Raw genomic sequence first — 25,147 nt, forward strand, 5'->3', positions numbered from 1 at the left:
TTACTCAAGTAGAATAGCTGGGCCTCACCCTGCTCCTCCTCCCCTGGTGGTGTAGCGTGTTCATCAGGACCTACGCGGTACCCACCTTCTCTGAATCCTCCTGCCCTTCCGCTCCCCAGTTTCTGTTATTTAGCCTTTCCAGCTTTGTCCATTTCCTCTGTCCATTTCTGTCTTTAATATCCCTTCTGTCTTCTCCCATCAGAAAATAAAACCACAGATAATAAACTTTGCTTCTTTTATCTTACAAAGATGTTATACTCTTACTACGAATTCCTGTTTTGAAGGCAAGCAATGATCTAACTTCTGACTATTTATTGTATGGTTCTGACATAAGTCCTGACCCAGCTGAGCCTATGCTTGCCCCATAGCTAAACCCACACTCAAAATCAGAGGACTGGTAGTTGTTGATGTTTGATGTGTCTTTATTTTTCTTCAGGTCATTTTACATTAGCAGACTGCAAATTTTTTCTTTGAAGGCAAGATAGTAAATGTTTAGTCCAGCCCCAAGGTGGACCATACGGCAGTCCATATGGCAGTACACAAGTGAATGGGCCTGGCCTTGTTCCAGTCAGACTTTATTTAATAAAAGCTTATGTAATGAAACAGGTGGTGGGCTAAGGCAGCAGTTTGCAGACTGCATATTTGCATAATCTTAGGTAGACTTGAAGCCACAGTCCAAGGATGGTAGAAGGAAGACAGAAGGAACCAGGCCCAGAAGAGACTTGTTACTAGTTTTCTTTCTTTTTTTTTTTTTCCAACAAAATTTGAGCAACTGTCCTATGGCAAGAATTTCTCAGGCTCTGGGATTAAACTGGTCATTGAGCAGAAAAATTCCCTTCCATATGAAATTTACATTTCCTAGCTAGGGTACATCTTATATTATACCCCAGGTATGAGTCAGAAACATAATAAGGAGTGGTTTGGTTTTCATGCGTTTTTCTGGAAGAAGAGACCTAGAAAATATTTTTTAAAGTACAACCTAAACACTGCTTGTCTGAAATAAAACACCCCTGTAATTTTCTTTAACAGTAGTTCTCAACCTTTGACTTTATGTTAGAATCACCTGAGAAGCTTATTAAAGCTTCTCTCATGCCCATATTAAATCAGAATCTTTGTGGGTTGAACCTCAGTATCTGTATTTTTCATTTCCCAGGGAATTTTATTGTGCCACCAGAGTTGAGAACAATGGCTTCCTATGAATGGGTTTCATATGTGATAAAAATCTTGAGTCCAAGTGGTAGAAAATCTGAACTTTGTTACATTTTTTTCCTAGAGATGAGGCAGTACTTGTTAATTTAATTTTTATGTAGCATTTGTCAGTAAAAGAACACATTTAAATTTTAAGTTTTAAATAAGCTTGATGTTTTAACCATGCTATTAACTTTCTACTCTTAAATTAATATTTTGAAGATCTGTTATTTATCCAATGTTTTGTTTAATAATAATTGATTGTCACTTTTAGGATACTGCTGGTCAAGAAAGGTTCAGAACATTAACTCCCAGCTATTATAGAGGTGCACAGGGTGTTATATTAGGTAAGGTTTTACTTTACTGTGTAAAATATATTGTTATTATATTACTGGAATTTCTGATTTTCCTGTTTGTGAAGGTCAGTAATTTTTTGCTTTATTTTTCTTTACGGCTGCTTTTATGTGACTTTATATTAACTTTATGTAATATTAGGAAATATTTAAACTTTTAAAATTTTGTTTCAGCCCTTTGTCTAGCAATTAAAAAATAAAGATCAGAAACATGTAATAAGAAGTGGTTTGGTTTTAATGCATTTTCCCAAAAGAAAATACATAGAAAACATTTTTTAAAGTACAGCCTAAAAATTGCTTACCTTTATTAAAACCCCTCTATTATTTACTTGGTTTAAAAGCACGTGTTGATGAGTACATAACTGAGGACCTGTCCTTGTGTCATTGGTCTGTCTTAGAGTATTACCAGGGACTGATCTTCAGTTAGCAGCTTACTGATATTTACTGCCAGATTATAATGGAAGGAGTGTTGGTTGCTTAGTGGAATCTTTTTTATTAGTCTTGAAAAATAGCACAAAGCACTTAATGCTATTGGTTTATAATTGCACAGAACTTGAAAACCAAGTGTGGATTTTCGGTATAATTTGTTGAAAAGTGCTTGTTCTTAATATTGCTGGGAAACTGTCTAAAATGAATACTGTTCAACTGTAGGGAGAGACCTCATTTTATATCACAACTTGTGAGGCTTTGGTTTCATTTCTGTTAATTTGACAGTGACTCTCGGTTTTGGTTCAGTACCTCCTAAGTTTAGAAAACACTTTAACAAATTATTTCCTATAATGCAGAATGATGAATATGTAAATAGAGGAAGATAATCAGGGTTCCACCCACTGACCTTTTTTTTTTTTTGTATTTTGTATTGAGGTATAGTCAGTTAACAACGTTGCAATAGTTTCAGGTGGTCAAAAGGCTCGGCCATACATGCACATGTACCCACTCTCCCCCAAACGTGCCTCCTATCCAAGGCTGCCACGTAACATTGAGCGGAGTTCCCCGTGCTATACAGTAGGTCCTCATTGCCCACCCTCTTAACTTTACATGTGTTTTCAAATTTGCAAATTCTGGTCCTTGTAAGAAATAAGTTAACAGGTTCATAAATGTTTAAATTTATGTAAAACTTTTTTGTATTTTGCCACAGATTTGGGTCTAAACACCTTTTAGCTTTTAGACAAACCTTTTTTCTTATTGGGCTTCCCTTGTGGCTTAGCTGGTAAAGAATCCACCTGCAATGTGGGAGTGCAGACCTGGGTTTGATCCCTGGGTTGGGAAGATCCCCTGGAACAGGGAAAGGCTACCCACTCCAGTATTCTGGCCTGGAGAATTCCATGGACTATGGGTTGCAGAGTCGGACACGACTGTGCAGCTTTCACTTTCACTTTTTTTATTGTTATGAAGGCAGCTATTTCATTTCTGTAACAGCATATGTTAATTAAATTGAAGTGTGTATATAAATGCATTTTTTAAAAAAATACACTTGTTTCTTCTATCTGGATCAGTGGACATTGATTTTTAAAGCATAACAGCTTAGAAAAACAGACTTGCCTGTATATTAATGTCAGTTCCTAGTACATATCAGAAATACAATGTCATTGCTTCTTGCTTTTGATATTTATTTAATAAATGATTCTTTTTATTTTAGTTTATGATGTCACAAGAAGAGACACCTTTGTTAAACTGGATAATTGGTTAAATGAGTTGGAAACATACTGCACGAGAAATGACATAGTAAACATGCTAGTTGGAAATAAAATTGATAAGGTGAGAAGTCAGACACTTGGCAGTTTGGTTGTATATTTTGATAGCTTTTTTTAATCTTTGCATTTATCTTTTAGGAAAATCGTGAAGTTGATAGAAATGAAGGCCTGAAATTTGCACGAAAGCATTCCATGTTATTTATAGGTAAGTGTGTGAATATTTATCTTTTCATTATTAATGAAGAGTTTTTAAATGGAGTTTCTATTACATTCTTCTCTTTATGAACCATAAAAAATATGTATTTAGTTTGCGCGGTAAAACTAGCTAACTGTAGAAGTAGGTTCCTTATTTTTCGCACTGTAAAAAAGAACAGGATCACTGTGAGGCCGTATGGAGCGCAGCACACCGTTCTCTCCTCCCGTGACCCAGTGCTGTAGGCGTGCATGCCTGCTGGGCCGTGTCGAGCAGCACCACCGTTGTCAGAAATGCTTCATTTGAGGCCCAAGCCATAGGTTCTGAATTAAAATCTGCATTCTAACAAGATGTGATTTGTATCATGCTAATATTTGAGAAGCACTGTAGAGCAAGGGTTAGCAAGCTACAGCCTGGACCAGATCTGGCCCCGCCATTTGTAAGGAAGCACACCGTGCCCGTGCCCTGCCATCTGCATTATTGTCTGTGGCTGCCCTTGTGCTTCATGCCAGAGTTCAGTCATTACATGGAAACAATATGGCATCACCACCCAAAATATTTACTCTCACACAGAAAGTTGATTGACCCTTTGTCTGGCAGAGTGGACTGGCAGTATCACTTGGGGAGCTTTAAAAAATTACAACTCTCTGGGCTTTACTTACGACAAGTCTGAAACAGAGCCTTGAAAGCAGTTTATAAGAAACACCCTAGCTGGTTGTGATGTCAGGCCAGCTTTAGGAATCAGTTTTCACTGTTCCCTACTGTATGAACCTAGTAGGAATCAGGAAATGGAAATGGGAGAACATCATATATGGATAGAAGTGGGGTGGTACAAATGGAAAGTATAGGAAATTTTAGAATGGGCTTGAGTAGCACTGCTGCTGCTTACTTGCTAGGTGTCTTCCATTTCCATATATTAGTTTGTTCAATTAACATTTATTGAACACAGAATAGAACAATGAACAAAATGGTCCAACTCTCTGCCCTCAGGGAGCTTACAATTCCAGTATGGGAAGCAGACTCAAATTCATAACTAGTGCTCTGCGTGAAATAAAATGTTGTAAGGGGAGAGAGAATGATGAGGGTGGGAGGAAATAAGGAAAAGTTCTTTGAGAGAGCACCATTTGAGCAAGAATTCATGGTATGAAGATCTAGATAGAGAGCATCTTATTCCTGAGGCAGGAATCAGTGTACTGTGTCCAAGAAACAGGAGAAAGCTTGTGGGCTGGAACAGAGTGTCGGAGGAAAGGTTGGTGATGATGGAAGTTAGTGTTGGACTTCTGGGATATGGTAAAGAAATGAATTGTATTTTAAGTGTGGTAGAAAGCATGGGAGTAGTGCTGTGGTGATATTCTTTTAAGATTCATTTGGCCATAAGAAGCAGAAGAAAAAGTGTGGCAGTAGTAGTGGGGGAAAGTTGGTAGATCCAGGAGACACTTCAAAGGTAAAGCTGTCAGGTGGATAGGTGGGGTGTGCAGGGTAAGGAAAGAGCAATCAAGGGTGGGTTCAAGTCTTACCGTGAGCAGCTAGGTGAATGGTGGTGCCGTAAGTAAGATGTGGAAGGTCGAGACAAGAACAGGTTTATGCAGAGGAGCAGGGACCCAAGGTTTCTGCTTAGACATAAGAATGAACTGTCTTTGAGACGGTGAGTAAACATCATGGTCATTGACATTTAGGTGGCATTGACAGTCATGAGATTGGAACAGTCACTATAAGAAAAGCTGGATAGAAAAGGACGAAGATTGAACCCTGAGGTACTCCGACAGTTAGAAGTCAGCAGAAAGAGGAGGTGCCAGGGAGTAAGGTTGTGAACGGTGTGCCAGTGAGAGAGGAGCACCAGGAGTGTTCAGCTGTCTTGGAAGTCAAGTGGACAAAGTATTTAAAGGAGAAAAGTGACCAGCTGTATCAAATGCTGCAAGATGTCAAATAAGAAAAGGATATTGGATTTGACAAGCTAGCGGGTGTTGGTCACCTTTAAAAGAACAGTTTCCATGGAGTGGTGGAATCAGATTAGTTTGAAGAAAAATTGGAGATAAAGTGGTAACAACTTATATAGATATCTCTTTATCACCATTTTGTTTTGGAAGAGAGTGGGGAAAGTAGGGGGCTACTAGAGGATAAGTCGGCTGGAGGGCAGGTTGGTTAGTCGGGGGGTAAGTGATTAATAAGATGGACAGTAATTTTGGTGGGCTTTCAAGCTGGTTGGTGTATAATCCAGTAGAGCGGGTACACGGTCCTTCAGTGAATGAGGAGGGTTGGGATCCCGGGAAGTAGACAAAAGGATGGCCCCAGCCGGCAGCCAGGAGGGTTCCCCCATTGTAACAGGAGTGAAGGCAAAGCCTAAAGACAATGCAGGTGGGTTAGTCAATCTATTAGTGGGGTGATCAGTAGTTCTTGCCAGATTGTTTCTGCTTTTCCCAGGGTGGAGCTGGATCATCAGTTGAGGTAGAGGAGCTTTAAGATGAAGACATAAAATAGTCATCAGACTGGGAAAAAGTCAGTGGGGAAACACAAGATGAGAGAGCAGTCCTGCGTATCCACATGGGTCTCCTGAGCATAAATTGAAAATGGAACTAGTGTTCACAGTTTGTACATCACTTATCCAGCCACCTATGGCTGTTCATTGCAGGCACAGAACAACCTGATTTATTGTTTAACTTGGAGTTTAAATTTCCTTATTCTAAAATGGGAATGATGTCTGCTTCAGAGGCTAATTTAACAAGTAACCAAAAAGTTAAGAACTTTGGCACACGTACGGATATTTGAGTAGGGCGTTAAAATGTACAATTCTACCACGAGATGTTGAGCTTACATACCACTAGTCTTATGGATAGAATTTAAACAGCTCAACTTTCAGAGTTGCAGGAGATTCACTTATATTAAACCTGTGGGGAGAAATCATATATATAAAAATATATTGTCCGCTGATATTTCTGCTATAATAGTTTTCCAGGAAAACATAGAACTATGACTAGAAGAGAATATACTTCTTGACGTTTTTCCTTGAATTTCAGAGGCAAGTGCAAAAACCTGTGATGGTGTACAGTGTGCTTTTGAGGAACTTGTTGAAAAGATCATTCAGACCCCTGGACTGTGGGAAAGTGAGAACCAGAATAAAGGAGTCAAGCTGACACACAGGGAAGAAGGCCAAGGAGGCGGAGCGTGTGGTGGTTACTGTTCTGTGTTATAAACTCTGGGAAACGCCATCTCTTGCGTATTTGATCAGATAATGTCATCTTTCTGTATATAAACTCTCTTAACTGCTATTTTAGGGACCTTGCAGTTTGCACATATTTGTTTTGTATCATGGCAGTAAATATCTGTGAGAAAGCCCACTCATTGACTTTTCCAGGTAAAACGTAAGCATGCAAAGTTTGCAATCTGCAGTTTTTTATGTAACATAAAATAGGTGTACCTTTATAAGTACATTTGATTTTATGATTTACATTCATCATGTGATTTTTTAAAAATCCACCTCTCTAGTATATGTTGATACAAGGTCTGGTTTTGGTCTCTTTTTCGCTTAAATACTTATCAATTACTGAATTAATTGGTATCGTAGAACTCCCAGGACTACTGGGAGATAAACAGATGTCATCAAACCTGGCAGATTTCCCTTCAGGAATAACAAAGAGCATGATTCCACAGCTTTCCTAGGATGTTCGCTGACGGATTCTCTTTAGTACTAAGCAAAATCCTCTTTGCAGGATGTGGTCGAGGCCAATTTATAATTAAATCCCCGTTTGTTCTGACGATACTTCAGAAGTAGCATTAATATGTTAAAGAAGTTTGGTCTTCCTTGACTTGAGGAGCAGCTCATTGCTTAGCTGGAGTTTTAATTCTGTGATGTGTACATGGCTTCATCAGCCTCTGTGCAGCGTTTTGGGTTGTGTGGTATTTGACAGAATCGCAATAAGATTCCCCCATTTTGGTTTCAGAAGGACAGGAGTAGTATGTTTGTGTAACTCATGTAGCACTTATCACCTTTAAAACCAACACCTTTTCCCATAAATGTTGGTGGTGTTTGTTCTGGTACTTCAATTATAGCTTGTGTAATGTTAATGAATATCTGTATCTTATGACTTCCATAAATGACTAGTTGATATTCAAAAACATATTTCTGTGTTTTGAGGGTTGGGGGAAAAAACACTAAACTATAATTTGAAAAAGGCATATTGCTTCCAGATTTCGATGTGTATGGAAAAATACTGTTGCAGTGAAAATCTTGGTACAAACTTGTACAGACTAATAAATCTTTTACACAGTATTCAGTTTTGTAACCTCCTGCTATTGTACATTGTATATTTTTTTCACTCATGTATTATTTAATATACATTGATCTCTGCTATTTTAAGCTTGCAGATAAGTGATTTGCCCTTTCAGGCAGGCCACTTTAATACCACTCAGTAAGATTAATAAGAAATACTAATTTCTGGGCGGTTTGTTCTCTATATACAGTTGCAAACGATAAACATTTTTGTGGGTCACCTTTACAATGCTTGTGATAATAGACTGAAATGTATATCTTCACATAAGAAAACCTTAACATACTACATGGTTCACACTTCTTAGACTATATTACATGGGATTAAAGGTTTTATGCATTACGTATGTTTTTACAGAAAATGAAACATATACTACTACTTTAATGTTAGAGAAAGATAGCTAACACATGTACTTATGATTTGTTGTTACATTAAAACTGTAGATTTGTATATGTGGTTTCTGTATTGACATTTCTGTTTATTGCTATTTGCTCCTTGAGCCATAGAATATTCTTCCTATGCATTGGATTGTCTTTATTTGGTCAGAATTTGGATACATATGAGTCACTTAACTTTTAACAACTAATTTTGTTTGATTTATATTGTAACCTTTTATAGTTTTTTAATAAATCTAGCCTGCTTTCCCTAGATGCATTTGTGCAGGAAGTATTATACATTTCCTTGTTGCTCTCATAAGCTGAGGAAGTCCTGAATGTTACACTACTTCCTATATTCTGTAGGAATATAGAATATATATTATATATATATAACTCTTGTTGCAAGAGTTATTCTTGTTGCAAGCTTCTTGTTTCATAGTGTAGGTTTTCTAAATGAAGTAGTTGTAATAGCTAAAAATTGTCACTTAAATAACAAGATTTTGTCAGTTCTTCATTTCTGAAATCATTTGAAGTTGAGTGCCTTTTGCAGATGGAGCAAATTAGAACGATTAGAAGTTAGGCTACCACTCCAGTATTCTTGGGCTTCCCTTGTGATTCAGCTGGTAAAGAATCTGCCTGCAATACGGGAGACCGGGGTTTGATCCCTGGGTTGGGAAGATCCCCTGGAGAAGGGAAAGACTACCCACTCCAGTATTCTGGCCTGGAGAATTCCATGGACTATATATAGTCCATGAGGTTTCAAAGAGTTGGACATGACTGAGCAGCTTTCACTTCACTTCATTCTGAGTTCTGGGAATATTCATATAGAGCTAAACAAACAAATTCGGTTTATATTAAGAGGGATAGTTAACATTTATTGAAGCTTCCTTGATGTCAAGCCCTGTTCTAAGTGCTGGTTTATCTCATTAAACCTCACAGCAACCTTGAGAGATTGGTTGGTACTGCTATTAGGCCCATTTTAAAGGTGAAAATAATAAAATACAAATATTTTAAGGAACTTCCCAAAGATCACAAAGCAAATCAGTGAGAGTTGGATTCCAGTCAAGGCATCTTCACTCCTGAGTCCATGCTCTTAACCACTGCTCCCTTTGCTATGGCTAGTCACTAGCTTTCTGTTTTAAAATAGCAGGGTTATCATTCTTTTGTTATGTGTAATAGGTGTATTTCAGATTTTTTGGTTATAGAGTAAATCCCATTGATGTAAACCAACTGTGTAAGTCATTTTACCTAAAAGTTAAGGTAGAAGAGTAGGTGGTCTCCTAGTTCTTTTACCTCCTCATGGTGGAATGAAAATCTTTGACCTAGAAAAGTCAGAACTTATGGCACCTTAATTTCCTGTTTATAATTGGACATGAGAAAAGTTATTAAATCTGGGAATGGCCTTTTGCTCAAAATTAAAATCCAGGGGATGTTTTCATTTCAGGTACTCAGCTGCCATGTTCAAATTCACACTTGGCTTTCTAATTGAACACAGTGGGATTGGTCTTGATTTTGATTCATTGTGACTCGTGTACTCAAATACACATGATTACATGATTCTGTTCCAAGTGTGGAATAGCACAGACCTACCTCATATCTATAATATATTTAAATACAATTTAATGTGTCTTTTTTCTGATTTTCAAATGAAGTGGGATAATCCTCTTGATCCTATAGGTTGTAGATCTTTGCAGTATTCAATCCTTATGCTTCTATATTTTGAGGTTCATTTCACCAGTCATACTTAGGAGATTTTTATGTCCTTCATTTATTTTCCCAAGTTAGAGATGGGAATAAGATAATTTAATCAGTTTTAGATGATTTTATACTAGTTCTGACCCCAGCTATGCTGACGGTAATCAACTATAGATTTCATCTTGGATTTTGTCTAGAAATGTTGAAGGAACAGAACGGAAAGAATAAGCCAAGTCAAGATTTGGAGATAAGGAATATAGGTTTACCCAGAAATCTCTGGGGTTTTTTTGTTGTTGTTTGTTTTTAATAGTAACATCTGTCAGGTTGGAGGAAAGGAAACATGACTCAAGTTCTGTTACATTCTGGCCTTTAAGTTTTCCTATTTGTTGCTAGCCTTTTGTTTCATATTTATGAATCAGTAGTGTTTCTAGGGATGGTATAAGCTCGTTTCATTGCCTCTTGGAGTTAGAGCTGTTTTGTCACAGACATTTCCAGTAGTGGTTGAGCTTTTAGTTTTCGTGGGGCCTGCTTCCTCACCATCTCTCTCACACACAGCAGTGTCTTTTTCTTTCACTAACCTGATAAATAACAAAAGTATGCAGTTTTATTATATTTCTTGGATTACTTGTGTGGTTGAGCACTTCTAGTATTTCATCGGATATTTGTATTATTTTCTTTTATTCCTTTTTCATGTTATGTTGTGTTCGCCTATCCACCTCCTTCTCAGAATACCATCCTCCTTTTCTTTGGATAGTGGCGGCCCATCACACACGCAGTTTGAATGAGACTGTCACACCGTCAGCTCCAGAGCTGACCTGGTTCTCTTAAACCAGTGCCACTGGCCCCCTCCCCCCAGGACATGGTTCAGGGATGGGTGACAGACCCGGATCAGGCCACTTAGTTACAGCATGTTTGCTAAGCCTCCCTCGGGAACTGCAGAAGGTGACACTTCGTTGGAGATAACGTGGTGTGATAACTCTGAATTTTTTGTAGCCAGTTTTTCTGATTTAAAGGAGCCAGCTTGAGGGCTGTACTAAGAAAAGGAAAGGGAGTCGGAGTTGGAGCTTTGATGAAGTCTGGAGCGTCTGGATCAAACTGCACCTGAAGTTAGCGTTACTTCTGGACTTCTCACTCACGTGAGCCAATAAATTCTCTTTTTGTTTAAGCCAGTTTGAGTTGTATTTTTTTTCTTGTAATCAAAGCTTTGCTGTGGTGTATGTGGTCTTCGTGGGGACTCTTCCTACATGGAGTTCAGTGTATTGATCACTATCACTTGAAAAGCCATTATTCTTAAATAACTTGATATTTTAGTGGGGTTACTTTCATATATTTTTTTGTGGGTATATACAAGTATCTATTTAAGGCAAAGGAGAAGAGGGTGGCAGAGGATGAGATGATTAGAGAGCATGACCGACTCAATGGACATGAACTTGAACAAACTCCAGGAGATAGTGGAAGACAGGAAAGCCTGGCTTGCTGCAGTCCGTGGGATCACAAAGAGTCGGACACAACTCAGCAGCTGAACAACAGCAATATAATTTTGAGGGCTTGCTTCATAGGGTCTCGTGTTTTTTTTTTTTTTGGTTTAATTTCTTCTGTCATCCTAACACTCACTGTCCCCCTTTCCTCCCTGAGATAATCATTGTTACAATCTGGCACGTGTATCCTTTCTGCTATATATATGCATTATTTTACTCTTGCTATTTTACAAAAATGAGATTATCTGTATATTCTTCTCTGCATATTGGTGTTCTTACCTAACAGTAGATTCTGAAAATCCCTTCAAGCCAATTTGGATGCATCTAGCATCTATTTCCAGAGAAGGCAATGGCACCCCACTCCAGTACTCTTGCCTGGAAAATCCCATGGATGGAGGAGCCTGGTAGGCTGCAATCCATGGGGTCGCTAAGAGTTGGACACGACTGAGGGACTTCACTTTCACTTTCACTTTCATGCATTGGAGAAGGAAATGGCAACCCATTCCAGTGTTCTTGCCTGGAGAATCCCAGGAATGGTGGAGCCTGGTGGGCTGCCATCTATGGGGTTGCACAGTCAGACACAACTGAAGCGACTTAGCAGCAGCAGCATCTATTTTGGCTCCCCAGGTAGCACTAGTGGTAAAGAATCTGCCAATGCAGGAGACACAAAGAGATTCATGGTTTGATCCCTGGGTTGGAAAGATACTCTGGAGGAGTGCATGACAATCCACTCTAATATTCTTGCCTGAGAAATTCCATGGACAGAGGAGCCTGGTGAACTACAGTCCATGGGGCTGCAAAGAGACACAATTGAGCATACACAGCATCTGTTTCAATGATTTCACAATACTAATATTCGATGCTGTGGCTTATCACAGTTTACTTAACCATTCCTCTACTATTGGGCATTTATGGTGTTTCCATTTTTGCCTTTGCAGATGGTGCTGCAATAAATAGCCCTGTATGTATACCTTTTTGTTTCTGTGGGATCCAACTTCAAAGAGTTGCATCTATCGGCCAAAGAAAATTTATTTTTTCATTTTGATGTGTCTTGTAAATTGCTTTCCAAAAATCTGTAACAATTTACATTTCTACTAGCAGTATGTAAAGATATCCCCACCTGCATTCACCATCAGGAGCAGGAGGTGTCCTCAAGTTTTAAATTTTGCCACTTCGGTATTTCTAAGATGTTCGCTTACGTTAGTTTGCATTTTCTGTAGAGCATTTTTTCATGTTTGTAGGCTATTTGCAGTTGCTCTTTTTTGGAATGATTATTCACATCCTTTGCCAATTTTTCTATTCAGTTTTTTTTTTTTCTGATTTCATGATGTTATATGAGCTCTCTATATAGTACAGATGGGATTCTCCAGGCAAGAATACTGGAGTGGGTTACCATTTCTTTCTCCAGGGGATCTTCCCACCCAGGGATTGAACCCTGGTCTCCCACATTGGAGGCAGACGCTTTAACCTCTGAGCCACAGGGAAGCCCTAGTACAGATACTAACCCATATATTTAAGTTTTGAGCATTTGTTTCTACCCCAGTGTTTGCTTTTCAGTTTGTTTATGCTGTATTTTTTCTTACAACTTTAAAAAATATTTTATTATACCTGGTGGCTCAGACGGTAATGCGTCTGCCTACAATGCCTACCATGTGGGAGACCCAGGTTCAATCCCTGGGTCAGGAAGATCTCCTGGAGAAGGAAATGGCAACCCACTCCAGTATTCTTGCCTGGAAAATCCCATGGATGGTGGAACCTGGTAGGCTACAGTCCATGGGGTCGCAAAGAGTTGGACACGACTGAGCGACTTCACTTTCACTTTCGGGTTCCTCAGCTCTTAGACTATATGTGCAAATCTCCTTAACCTCTTCTGAGACTGTTGTTTTAGTTTTTTCTTTTTAAACCCTTAATAACTTAGAGTTCACTTTTGTTTATGACACAAGGTAGGGAACCATCTTCTTTCTCATATGGGAGCCAGCACTTGCCCACTGAGCCGAAGTAATCATTTTGCCCTTGATAAAATTCCTGTAAGTAGTGGAGTCTACTCTGGCCTTCTATTTTTATTTTAGTGTCTCTTCACCATGGAAGGTTATGGATTTTAGTGTGTCTAGATTTCTTTAATCCTGTGTGTTTGATTTATGCTTTAAAAGCATTCTAAGAAGGGCTTTGCAGGTTTCATCAGACAACTCCAGAGGCCCGACAAAACCAAGGTTTTCATGGTAGTGGCTCTATAATATGTTCGTGACTGATAAGGCAAGTTCTTTCCCATTCTTTTTCAATTTGTTTTTTTACATATGATCCTTCATTTTATTATCCTTTGCCCATTTTTCCTTTTCGTGGTCTCTTTTTTTTAACACAGGAGTTCTTTATAAAATGTGATATGAGTACTAGTCTTTTGTCACTAATGTATATTGCTGGTCTCAAAATAGCAGTTTGTCTTTTGAATTTGTTTGAAAAGTGCAAAGTTAAAAAAAATTTTCAGTAAAAATTTAATTATAAAAACTAGAATGCTTATTGAAATCACTTGATAAATATTTCTGTGTTAATTGTGAGAAAACTGATAATCTAATGGTAAGACTTGCCATTAGGAAACAAGATATCTTTCTATTCAGAGTTTATGCTATTTTTATATTTATACTTTTGTTTACATAGGTTCTGAACCTTCTTTTTAAAAACTATTCCTAAAAACTTTTTTTTAGTGTGAATAGATTTGGTCTTCTAATTTTGGAATCTATGTAGTTGATGCTAATAAGGAAAAGCTATTCTATCCAGCTGACTAATCAATTTGGTACTTTGTTTTAAAATAAGATTTCTTTCGTTTTCTAGGTAAAAGAGAGAAAATGTAATTGTAATTTTGTCATCGTTCAGTCGCTAAGCCATGTCTGACTCTTTCCAACCCCATGGACTGCAGCACACCAGGCTTCCCTGCCCTCCACTATCTCCTGGAGTTTGCTCAAGTTCATGTCCATTGAGTTGGTGATGCTCTCTAACCATCTCATCCTCTGCCATTCTCTTCTCCTTTTGCCTTCAAAATTGCCTTAAAATTGTAATTTTAATGTACATATATGTTTATTTAGAGGAAATTACAGCCATCTGTTTCATTTCTAATACCATTTTGAATTTGTTTTCTGACAAAGTGGAGGAAACCTCCCGTTTCACAAATGCTGCTAAGGTCTGCAACCTTCCATTCAGTTCCTCAGTAAGCCCTCCCAGACCCCTCCCAGGCCAGGGCTCTTAGGCAGGCCAAGCTCTCAGGGCCACCATTTTCTGCTTTTTACATATGCAATCATAGACTGGGCTGTCATTTCTATTGATGCTAGCTTCATGTCTTGCAAGATTCATAAACTTGAGGATTCTTTTTCTACATGCTGGAATACTTAATTTTAAAAATGGGTATTGCCTATTTTTTTAAATTATTTTAATTGGAGGCTAATTACTTTACAATATTGTAGTGGTTTTTGCCATACATCAACATGAATCAGCCATGGTGTACATGTGTTCCCCATCCTGAACCCCTCTCCCACCTCCCTCCCCATCCCATCCCTCTGGGTCATCCCAGTGCACCAGCCCTGAGCACCCTGTCTCATGCATCAAACCTGGACTAGCAATCTGTTTCACATATGATAATACACATGTTTCAATGCTATTCTCTCAAATCATCCCACCCTTGCCTTCTCCCACAGAGTCCAAAAGACTGTTGTATACATCTGTGTCTCTTTTGCTGTCTTGCATATAGGGTCGTTGTTATTGTACGTATCCTAGACTTGGGTCTCAGTTTGTTCAAATTGAAAATGAGATAATAATAGTCTCAACACTTTCTAGGGTTGTTCTGAGCACTAAATGAATTAAGACAGTATAAAGCTCGACAGTACACTTCAGTATGTTCGTGAAGGTGAAAGTCGCTCAGTCGTGTCTGAGTCTTTGCGACCCAATACAGTCCATGGAATTCTCCAGGCCAGAATATTGGAGTGGGTAGCCTTTCCCTTCTCCAGGGGATCGTTCCAACCCAGGGATCGAACCCAGGTCTCTCACATTGCAGGCAGATTCTTTACCAGCTGAACAACAGTACGTTTAGCTGTTATTAATAATAGCATGGTTGGTGATGGACAGGGAAGCCTGGTGTGCTACAGTCCTTGGGATCACAGAGTCAGACACAACTGAGTGACTGAACTGAATGATAACATATCGTGGTTATTGGTCTTCTCAGTTTTTCTATTCCTGAGTCCGTTTTTATAGTTAATGTAGAGGAAACAAAGTTGTTTGGTTTTATTTTTCCTTTGGAGGTTTAAAATTTTTCTGGAACAAAAGTGGATATACTCATTTGAAAATTAGTTTTGTAAAAGATTATAGTTTCTCATTCCACACATGTATATGTATATTTTCCTTTTTTCTTCAGCAAGTGCTTTTTCTCCGTGGTCTTTTTAACAAGCGGAAAGGTAGTGTAGAACAGTGAACTGAAAGTGAATGATAGAGTGATTTCCAAGGAGAGCCATTAAGTGCAAATGAGGGATCTGTTGAAAATGCTGCCAGGTTCCCTGCATTGTGAAGTCCCAGATGTTGTCAGCCAACCTCACATCAGGCTCTAAGGCATCTCGTGTGTCCCAGCCTCTGAAATTCAGACCTGCCACCACATCAGGAAGTGGTCTAGACTCCTGGCCATGAGGCAGTTGTCCTTTTGAGATTCATGTATCTTCAGCCATATTTTCTTCACTAGGAATTTTAAGCTACTTAAATATTCCTGTGTGTCACACTCATACCACCTCTTTTTTTAAGTTAGAAAACACAAGCAACATGTAAGTTTTCTCTAAAACAACACTACTAAATCTTGCAGTGCTGGGTAGAGACGATAACCATGTACATTAATAAACATGCCTGTAACCAGTCCATTCTGAAGGACATCAGCCCTGGGATTCCTTTGGAAGGAATGATGCTAAAGCTGAAACTCCAGTACTTTGGCCACCTCATGCAAAGAGTTGACTCATTGGAAAAGACTCTGATGCTGGGAGGGATTGGGGGCAGGAGGAGAAGGGGACGACAGAGGGTGAGATGGCTGGATGGCATCACTGACTCGATGGATGTGAGTCTCAGTGAACTCCGGGAATTGGTGTTGGACAGGGAGGCCTGGCGTGCTGTGATTCATGGGGTCGCAAAGAGTCGGACACGACTGAGCGACTGATCTGATCTGAACATGTACCTCTTGCACATTTCACTGTTCATTAATAGAAGTACAAATAAACGATTCTTACAGAATGACTTCAGAGTTGTAATACCAAGGGAACTACCAAGCACGAACCTGCTAAGAAAATGTCAAGATTCACTTACATTCTTTTTTGACCTTAAGGTGTTTATCTCACCATGGATATACCATCAAGTTGTTCAAATTACTTAGTTCATTTGTTCCTGCTTATATTCAATTTTGGCTGTGGTAAAGAATCTGCTTGCCAAGCAGGAGACGCAGTTTCGATCCCTGGGTGGGGAAGATCCCCTTAAGAAGGAAATGGCAATTCACTGCAGTATCCTTGCCTGGGAAATCCTATTTACAGAGAAGCCTGGCAGTCTACAGTCCCTGGGGTCCCAAACAGTTGGACATGACTTAGTGACTAAGAACAGCAACATAGTTGCAAGAATCTTCCTGCCAGTTCAGGAAGAGGAGACCTGGGTTCAATCCCAGGGTCAGAAAGATCCCCTGGAATAGGAAATGGCAATCCACTCCAATATTCTTGCCAGGGAAATCCACTGGACAGAAGAGCCTGGTGGGCTATGGTTCATGGGGCTGCAAAAGAGTCAGACACCACTGAGCATGCATGTGTTATCCACACTATAGTTGCTGTACAATTTTTACATAATTACAGTTGTCTTGAGGGTCCCTTGGACAGGAGGGCGATCAAACCAGTCAATCCTAGAAGGAAATCAACCCTGGATATTCATTGGAAGGACTGATACTGAAGTTCCAATACTTTGGCCACCTAATAAAAAGAGCCGACTCATTGGAAAAGACATTGATGCTGGGAAAGATCGAAGGCTGAAGGAGAAGGGGACCACAGAGGATGAAATGGTTGGAGGCATCACTGACTCAATGGACATGAGTTTGAGCAAGCTCTGGGAGATAGTGAAGGACAGTGAAGCCTGGCATCTTGCAGTTCATGGGGTTGCAAAGAGTTGGACACAACTTAGTGACTGAACAACAACACAGTTATACAATACAATAAATCACAATTTTAAAAAGTTTTACTGCACTCACAGTTATTATTAAATAATGGCTATGTTCCCTGTATTGTCAAGTACATCTTGTGCATGCATTCTCAGTCACTCAGTCGTATAGCATGCATTTTGTAATCCCCTGCCACTGTACTGCTCCTCTCCCCGTTTCTTGCCCCAAGGGTAACCACCAGTTTCTTCCGTGTATCTGTGAGTCTGCTTCTTTTTTGTTATATTCACTAGTTGTATGATTAAATTCCACACATAAGTGAACAGTCATTGTTAACTAGTGGGGTCAATAGGAAATTGATTGGGGGAAAATGGTAGAATCGAAAAATGAGTGTTCCCCTTAGGCCAAATATTTCAGAATCAATATATTAAAGCTAGTGAGCTGGAACGACAGGCAATAGTGGAGAGATGCTTGATAATGAGATTCTGGGAGTAAATCATGATTATAAACGTGTGATTCCTGACATGGGTAAAATTTGGAAGTGAAGGGACCAAACTGGTCCTGGATGTTTTTTCAATCAATAGATAGGCAATTAAATAAGTTCTCAATTCTGTCCTGTTCAGCAAATGTATCCTGGGCCGAACCATGATTTGTAGTGTGTTTATAAAGCAAGCTTTCCCCCCCCGGTCACTACTTTTTTTTTTTTTTAACAACTTATCTTGGCAGTCATTTTATCCAATTAGAAAATAAAGTTCTTTGAAATTCTGACAGGAGCCTCATTACATTTGTGTATTAATTTATAAGCTGACATTTTAAGAAATCTTTTCATCCAGAAACATGGCATATCTTTCCATTTCTTGAGTTCTTATTTTATGTCTTCCAATAAAATTTCAGAATCTTCTTGATACACACCCCCTATAATGTATTCCTGGGCTTCCCTGGTGGCTCAGACAGTAAAGAATCCACCTGCAATACAGGAGACCCCAGTTCAATTCCTGGGTTGTGAAGATCCCCTGGAGGAGGGCAGGGCAACCCCTCCAGTATTCTTGCCTGGAGAATCCCATAGAGAAGCCTGGCAGGCTATAGTCCATGAGATTGCAAAGAGTCAGACATGACTGAGCAACTAAGCTCAGCGCAGCATAATGTAGTCCTAGGCATTTTATTGTTACTCTCACTGTGTTTTTTATTTTTCTCTGTAATTTAGCTTATATGTTTCTTATAATCCTACTGAAATTTGTTAATACTAATCTCTTTAGTGTTTTTTACTTTCTGGGTTCATAATAATCTTTTTTATTTTTTTTAGGTTTATTTATTAATTTTTGGCTGCGCTGGGTCTTCATCGCTGTGTTTGGGCTTTCTCTAGCTGTGGCGAGCAAGGGCTACTTTTTGTTTCCATGTGCGGGCTTCTCATTTCAGTGGCTTCTCTTTTTGTGGAGCCTGCACTCTAGGGCATGTGGGCTCAGCAGTTGTGGCTCACTGGCTTAGTGGCCCTGTGGCATGTGGGATCTTCCTGGATGAGGGATCAAACCTGTGTCCCCTGCATTGGCAGGCAAATTCTTTACCACTGGGCCACCAGGGAAGTGCAGGTGTGACAATTTTTATTTTACAGAAAAGGAAATAGAAAAATTAAGTAACTTTTTCAAGGTCACACAGCCAATAGAGTTGAAATTCTGATTCATTAAAAAAAATGTTTCATGGATATCAGAGGTTTAATATATATCATTATAGAGAATAAAGTTTTATACATTGTTATTTTGTGTATTTGAGCCATCAAATTCTGAAAGAGTTGTATTAATGGGTATTAGCATGATAGATGATTTTATCAAGTTCCTATAGAGCTGTAAGATTTAGCTTTATGTTATTTAGTCCATAAAGAAACAGAACATATATATTCTTTATGATTGTATCTTTTATCATTACATAAACTCCCTCTTGTTAAATCTATTTGCATTTTTAATTTTGTTTAATAATATAACAACCATGTATTTTGTTTTTATTTCATTAATTTTTTCATCTTTATAAGAGAATATGGATAATGTAGATATGTTATTAAGAATAATATGATGAACACCCATTGAGGTCCTGCTGTGAATGTGTCTGTATAAAACTTATTTTGGGAAATTTATTCAATTTCTATACAAATCAGACTTGGTAATAAAATTAAAAATAGACTTTTACCTTTAGATTTTCTCTTCCAACTTTGGAAAAATTTGAAGAATGTTCAAAATACAGGAATCCAGATTTGTTCTCAAATCATGTTAATATCTAAGTGGGAGCTCAAAACAGTTATAATAGGGCTGAAGTAGGGTCAAAAGTAGGTGAACAAAGTTATAAAAGTCTTAGTTTTTACACAGATTTGATGGAGAAGAGGTCCTTATTGAAGCATTCAAAGAAGATATGGAAATACCAAAACTCACTTGGTTTCTAAGAATTAAGATGCAGCTATTGGGAACCCCATTTCAAGCTCCAGTGATGAATATAATTTGTATAAATTGCATCTTAGATGCATCAATTAACTAGATGGGGGAATGCTTTCCCCCATATTTATATTTATATCCATATTTATATCAAATCATCATGATATGCACTTTAAATATCCTACAGTATTTATTATGCTTCCAGTAAAGCTGGATACAAGGAGCTTTTCTTTTTTTCAAGAATGAGTCTTGACTTACAAAGCATAAGCATTAGGTTAGTATTTGAAAATAGAGATCGAAGTAAATTCAGTAGTTTCTCAAAGTTCATCCTCTTTGAATTTTTTTTTCCTAGACAGTTGTTTATTTTCATTCCACTATCAACCAGCCGGCAGCCTCCTGTCATGGGACTTTCAGAGCCCTAGCAAGGGCCCGAGGGGCAGCCCCATTCTGAAGAAAAGTCACTCAGCCATACACAGAGCAAGTCCAGGCGGGCAGCCAGTGCCCCCTGCTGGCCAGTGGGGGTTGCTGCAGCTGCCCATGCTGGTCCTCTCTTCCAGGTGGCTTGGGGCTAGGGTCACTTATACTGCAGGAGGGAGAAGGGCACAGCCCCCCCATCTTCTCCCTGCCCTTCATTGAGCTCAGCTCCACCAGGCTTACACACTCCAGCAACCTCAGCCCGCAAGTGGCCCTGCAGCTCACAGGCGGCGTGCATGGTTCCACCAGTGGCGAGCAGAACAGTCCACAACCACCACCTTCAGCTGATCCCAGGGCATCTCTCTGGATTTCCAGTTCAGCCTTCCCGTATTCCAGCGCATATGAGGCATGCACGGTGGTGGGCGGCAGCTTCCCTTGCTTTTGGATGAGAACGTAGTCCGAGCCCAGCTCCTGGGCCAGGGACAGACCAAACAAGGAAATCCGCGGGAGTCTAGGCCCGGCGGTGTAGTCGATCCTGCCACTGTGGGCCTTTTTCAGGTGATTCACCAGGAGGCTGATGGAGGCTCGGAAAGAGTTGGGGACCTTCAGGACTGGCGAGATGTCCCTGAACAAGACCCACCTTTGTCACTTCCGCACGTGTCATGGGCACGAGGGGCCGGCTCCTGTTTTAATTTTAACTTAAGAGAAAACTTACCTAGTTTTGTGGATAGATTTCTGTCCATATGACATCAGGTGCTTTGAAAAAACTTAGAAATGCAGCCAAGATACAGGTGCTAGTGGGAAAAAAAGTGATGATTGTCATTGTGTAAACACCAACGTTAATTTTTGCATTGACACGGAAGTGTTTTAAATTGCCTATGACCTAGAACGAGATAGACAAGTTCCCTATTTTCCTGGAATTTATATTCTAGTAGGATGAGACAGGCAATTAAAAGATTAGATTTTGAGGTCACTTTTTGCCTGGATCAAAATTCACACTACAGAATACTATTCTCCCCTGAAAAAGAAAAAGGCATGCAGCTTTGCTTTGCTATAAGATATGAAAATTTCTTGCAAGTGAATTTATTGAGCTTGCCCATTTCTATTGCTAGGATCACAGGGCTTGACATAAGACATGAAATTGGAAAGACAATACATAAGACAAGAAGGAAAGATTTTTGATTTTTCAGTCAGGTGGTTTCAGGAAAGGTGGATATGAGGCCATAACATCACTTTCAACTTTACTATTCTCTGCTGCTGCTCCTGCTGCTAAGTTGCTAAACTTTGCAATCTCACTGTTAGATTTGTAGAGTGTGTGTTCAGGGAAGAATTGTAACACATAACATCAGACTGTTCTCCCCACAGTCATGCTTGGGAAAAAAGAGTTTAACATCTTAATCCAAGTAAAAACTTACGGTGAATTTCTATATTTTATTCCTTTACTATGCATGTGCTATATAATACCACAGTCATCAAAAATTAAATCAGTTATTTTTAATTATATGTCAAGAATAGTGGGTGTTTTCTATAGAAAATGTTTGTGGCTCTTTAGGGGAAAAAAAAAAAGTCCCGAAAAAGAGAAGTCAGGATGTATTAATAAATGTGTGAGTGCAGAATCAGTGCTTCTAAATGAGATCTTTCAGTTTACCATGAGGGGGCAGCAGCACTTCAGTTATCTGAGATTTCCGGCAGTGACGGTCACAATCAAAGCCGTGACACTGTCCAATATTTTTGAGAATTTTTACAGCCTGTGGGGTTGTTTTTGTTTCCTTTGTTTTGATTTGTTTTGTCTTGCCTTGCCATCTTCCTCCTCCCTGTCTCCTGCCTTCTCTCTCTTTCTCGCTGTCACTATCTCTTGTTTTTGTTTCTTTTCTTTTTCCTTTCTGGCAAAGTTCAGGCACAGATCACCTTTTTATTAGACCTGAAGCTTTCTGTTCTGAAATGACCTACTTATACCAAAGTCAACGGATAGACTTTATAACAGTCCTTACGGTTGTCTTGGCTGGAGGTGGAGAAAATGGAAGCATAATTGACTAGTGTTTTGGAAGAGGACTGCTTCCTTCCTCTCGTGTGCCTTTATATCTTTTTAAAGAGAAGTTTTGGGGGATTGAATAGAGACTTTCCAGATAAGATGAGGATGCCACAAATATTCTGTGAAACTGCATTCATTTAAGGCTTTAAAATTATTGACTTTTTTTATTTTAAATCATTTTAGAGCTCAGAGAGGAGATTATATTAGGCTTCAAAAAGTGGGGACCGAGAACTTTTCTGGAAACACTCAGTTAAAGGATTTAAAATTGCACTTCATTTTCCACCAAACTTTTAAAACTAAATTGTTCGATGATTTTGACTCCAGTATACTGAATGCACTTAATTCTCATAGGCTATTTTTCTACAAATGTTTTGAATTATAAGACAATTCTGTCATTGTATTCTTCATCAGAATCTGGCAGGACCTCTCTTTCTCTGCTTACTTTGCTTAAATGGCACTGTTTCTGGACTGAGTAATGGCAGACATGCTTGGTATAAATATATGTTTATAATGTTAGTCATTTTTAGAAGGTTCAGAAGTCTTTTTTCAGTTAATGTTCTTGATCACCCTTGCCACTTTTAAACTGTTGGTTTTATTGATAATGTCTATACTTTTACTGGTAATGTTTCAATTTTGATTAATTCTTCCCTCTACTTAAGGAAACAGACTTTATTTTTTTTAATAGTAGTTCACAGTAAAAACTGAGCAAAAAGCAGAGTTTCCATATACCCCTTGCCCTACATATGCACGTGTGTGCATGCTAAGTCACTTCAGTCATGTCTGACTCTGCAATGCTATGGACTCTAGCCCACCAGGCTCCTCTGTCCATGGGACTCTCCAGGCAAGAATACTGGGCTGGGTTGCTGTGCCCTCTTCCAGGGGATCTGCCTCCCCAGGGATCGAACCCACATCTCTTGTGTCTCCTGGATTGGCAGGTGGGTTCTTTACCACTAGCACCACCTGGAAAGCCCCTACTAGCAATAAATTCCCTCAATTTTTGTTTGCCTGAAAAAGTCTTTATCTCTCACTTTTGAAGGATAATTTTGCAGAATACAGAATTCTAAAGTATTCGCTTTTTTTTTTTTCTCTCAATATTTAAAATATTTCACTCCACTTTCTTCTTGCTTGCATGGTTTCTGAGGAGCTTTTTGATATAATTCATATCTTTCTTTCTTAATAGGTAAGTTTTTTTTTTCCCTGAAGACTTCCTTAATATTTTTTCTTTATCTTTGACTTTGTGCACTTTGAAAATGATATGCCCAGGTGTAGAGTTTGGGGGGCTTTGTTTTATTGCATTTATTCTGCTTGGTGTTTCTGAGCTTCCTGGTCTGTGGTTTGGTGTTGGACTTTAATTTGGGGAAAATTCTCAGTCATTTTTTTAAGTTTATTTATTATTTATTTGGCTGCATTGGGTCTTAATTGCAACATGGGGGATCTTTCCTGAGCATCATCTGGGATCTTTTGTTGAAGCACTTGGACTCTAGTTGCAGAGCATGGGCTTCAGAACTTGTGACTTGCAGGCTCTGGAGTGTGGGCTCAGTAGCTGTGGTGTGATTCTTAAACACTGCACCACCAGGGAAGTCCCCTTAGTCATTATCGATTGAAATATTTTGTATTTTCTATCTCTCTTTTCCTTCTGGTATTTCTGTTATGTGTATGTTATACCTTTTGTATTTGTTTCACAGGTTTTGGACAGTCTGTTACATTTTTTTATTCTTTTTTCTCTTGAAAGTTTCTATTGACGTCTCCTCAAGCTCAGTGATTCTTCTCTCAGCCATATACAGTCTACTAACTAGCACGTTCAAGACATTATTCATTTCTGTTGCAGCGTTTTTGATCTCTACCTTTTTTATTGTTTTAATTTTTAATTAATTAATTATAAAGGAAGTTCATCTCTTTTTTTATAATTTTTTTCATTGTGGCAAAATAGACATAAAATTCACCATCTTAATCATTTTAAAGTATACAACTTAGTGATATTATATATATATTCTTAATGTTGTGCAACTGTCCGTCTCCATAACTCTTTTCATCTTGTAAGACTGGAATCCTATACCCACTAAACAGTGACTCTCCATTTATTTCCTGCCAGTTCCTGGCAACCATAATTTTAACTTCTGTCTCTATGATTTTGACTCTCTTCAGTATTTCTTGTTTTTTTGTGACGAGATTATTTCACTTAGCATAATGTCCATGGGGTTCATCCATATTAGAGCATGTTGCAGAATTTCCTCCCTTTTTAAGGCTGCATGATGTTTCATGGTTATACCACATTGTACATCCCCATTCATTCATTGATGGACACTTGGGTTGAAGCCAAGTTTCAGTTGTTGTGAATAATGTTGCTACTGAGCTGTGCAAATACCTCTTCAAGACCATGCTTTCAATTATTTTGTGTGTATACCAGGAACAAATTGCTGAAAATGTGGCAATATTATTTTTAATTTTTGAGGAGCTGCCATAATGCTTTTCACAGTAGCTTTATGACTTGACGTTCCCACCAACAATGCACAAGTGTTCCCTTGCCAACACTTCTTATTTTCTGGACTTTTTGATTTGAAATGGGTGTGAAATGGTATCTCGTTTTAGTATTGATATTTCATTTTCCTAATGATGAGTGATATTGATCATATTTTCATGTTTTTATTGACCATTTGTATATCTTTGGAGAAATGTCTCTTCTAAGTCCTTTGCCCAGTTTTGAAAGAGATTGTTTTTACACTGTTTAAATTTATGCTGTTGTTCTCTATATTTTGGGTTTTACTCCCTTATCAGATATATGATTTGCAAATACTTCCTTTCTGTGGGTTACCTTTCTACTCTGTTGAGATTGTCTTTTGATGTACAAAATTTTTAATTTCTCATAAAATCCAATTAAAATTTTTTATTCTAT

The 25,147-nt window shown here is 38.6% G+C and overlaps 1 protein-coding gene and 1 pseudogene across 1 annotated transcript in view; one reads left to right on the forward strand and one right to left on the reverse strand.

Moving 5' to 3' along the window:
• RAB18 (RAB18, member RAS oncogene family) overlaps positions 1 to 8,343 on the forward strand; it is a 28,738-nt gene extending 20,395 nt beyond the window's left edge. Inside the window, exons 4-7 of the mRNA XM_086333857.1 lie at positions 1,463 to 1,535; positions 3,181 to 3,299; positions 3,374 to 3,440; positions 6,443 to 8,343. Coding sequence (XP_086189983.1) covers positions 1,463 to 1,535; positions 3,181 to 3,299; positions 3,374 to 3,440; positions 6,443 to 6,618 — 435 coding nt within the window. The 3' untranslated portion in view covers positions 6,619 to 8,343. The remainder of the gene's footprint in view (positions 1 to 1,462; positions 1,536 to 3,180; positions 3,300 to 3,373; positions 3,441 to 6,442) is intronic.
• Positions 8,344 to 20,382: 12,039 nt separating this feature from the next.
• On the reverse strand, positions 20,383 to 24,633 carry LOC147360925 (adenine phosphoribosyltransferase pseudogene; annotated as a pseudogene).
• Positions 24,634 to 25,147: the final 514 nt, after the last annotated feature.

Source organism: Bos grunniens, chromosome 13 (assembly GCF_055505025.1).
Source record: "Bos grunniens cultivar Pamir isolate PY7600 chromosome 13, Bosgru_T2T1.0, whole genome shotgun sequence".
Classification (NCBI taxonomy): Eukaryota; Metazoa; Chordata; class Mammalia; order Artiodactyla; family Bovidae; genus Bos; species Bos grunniens.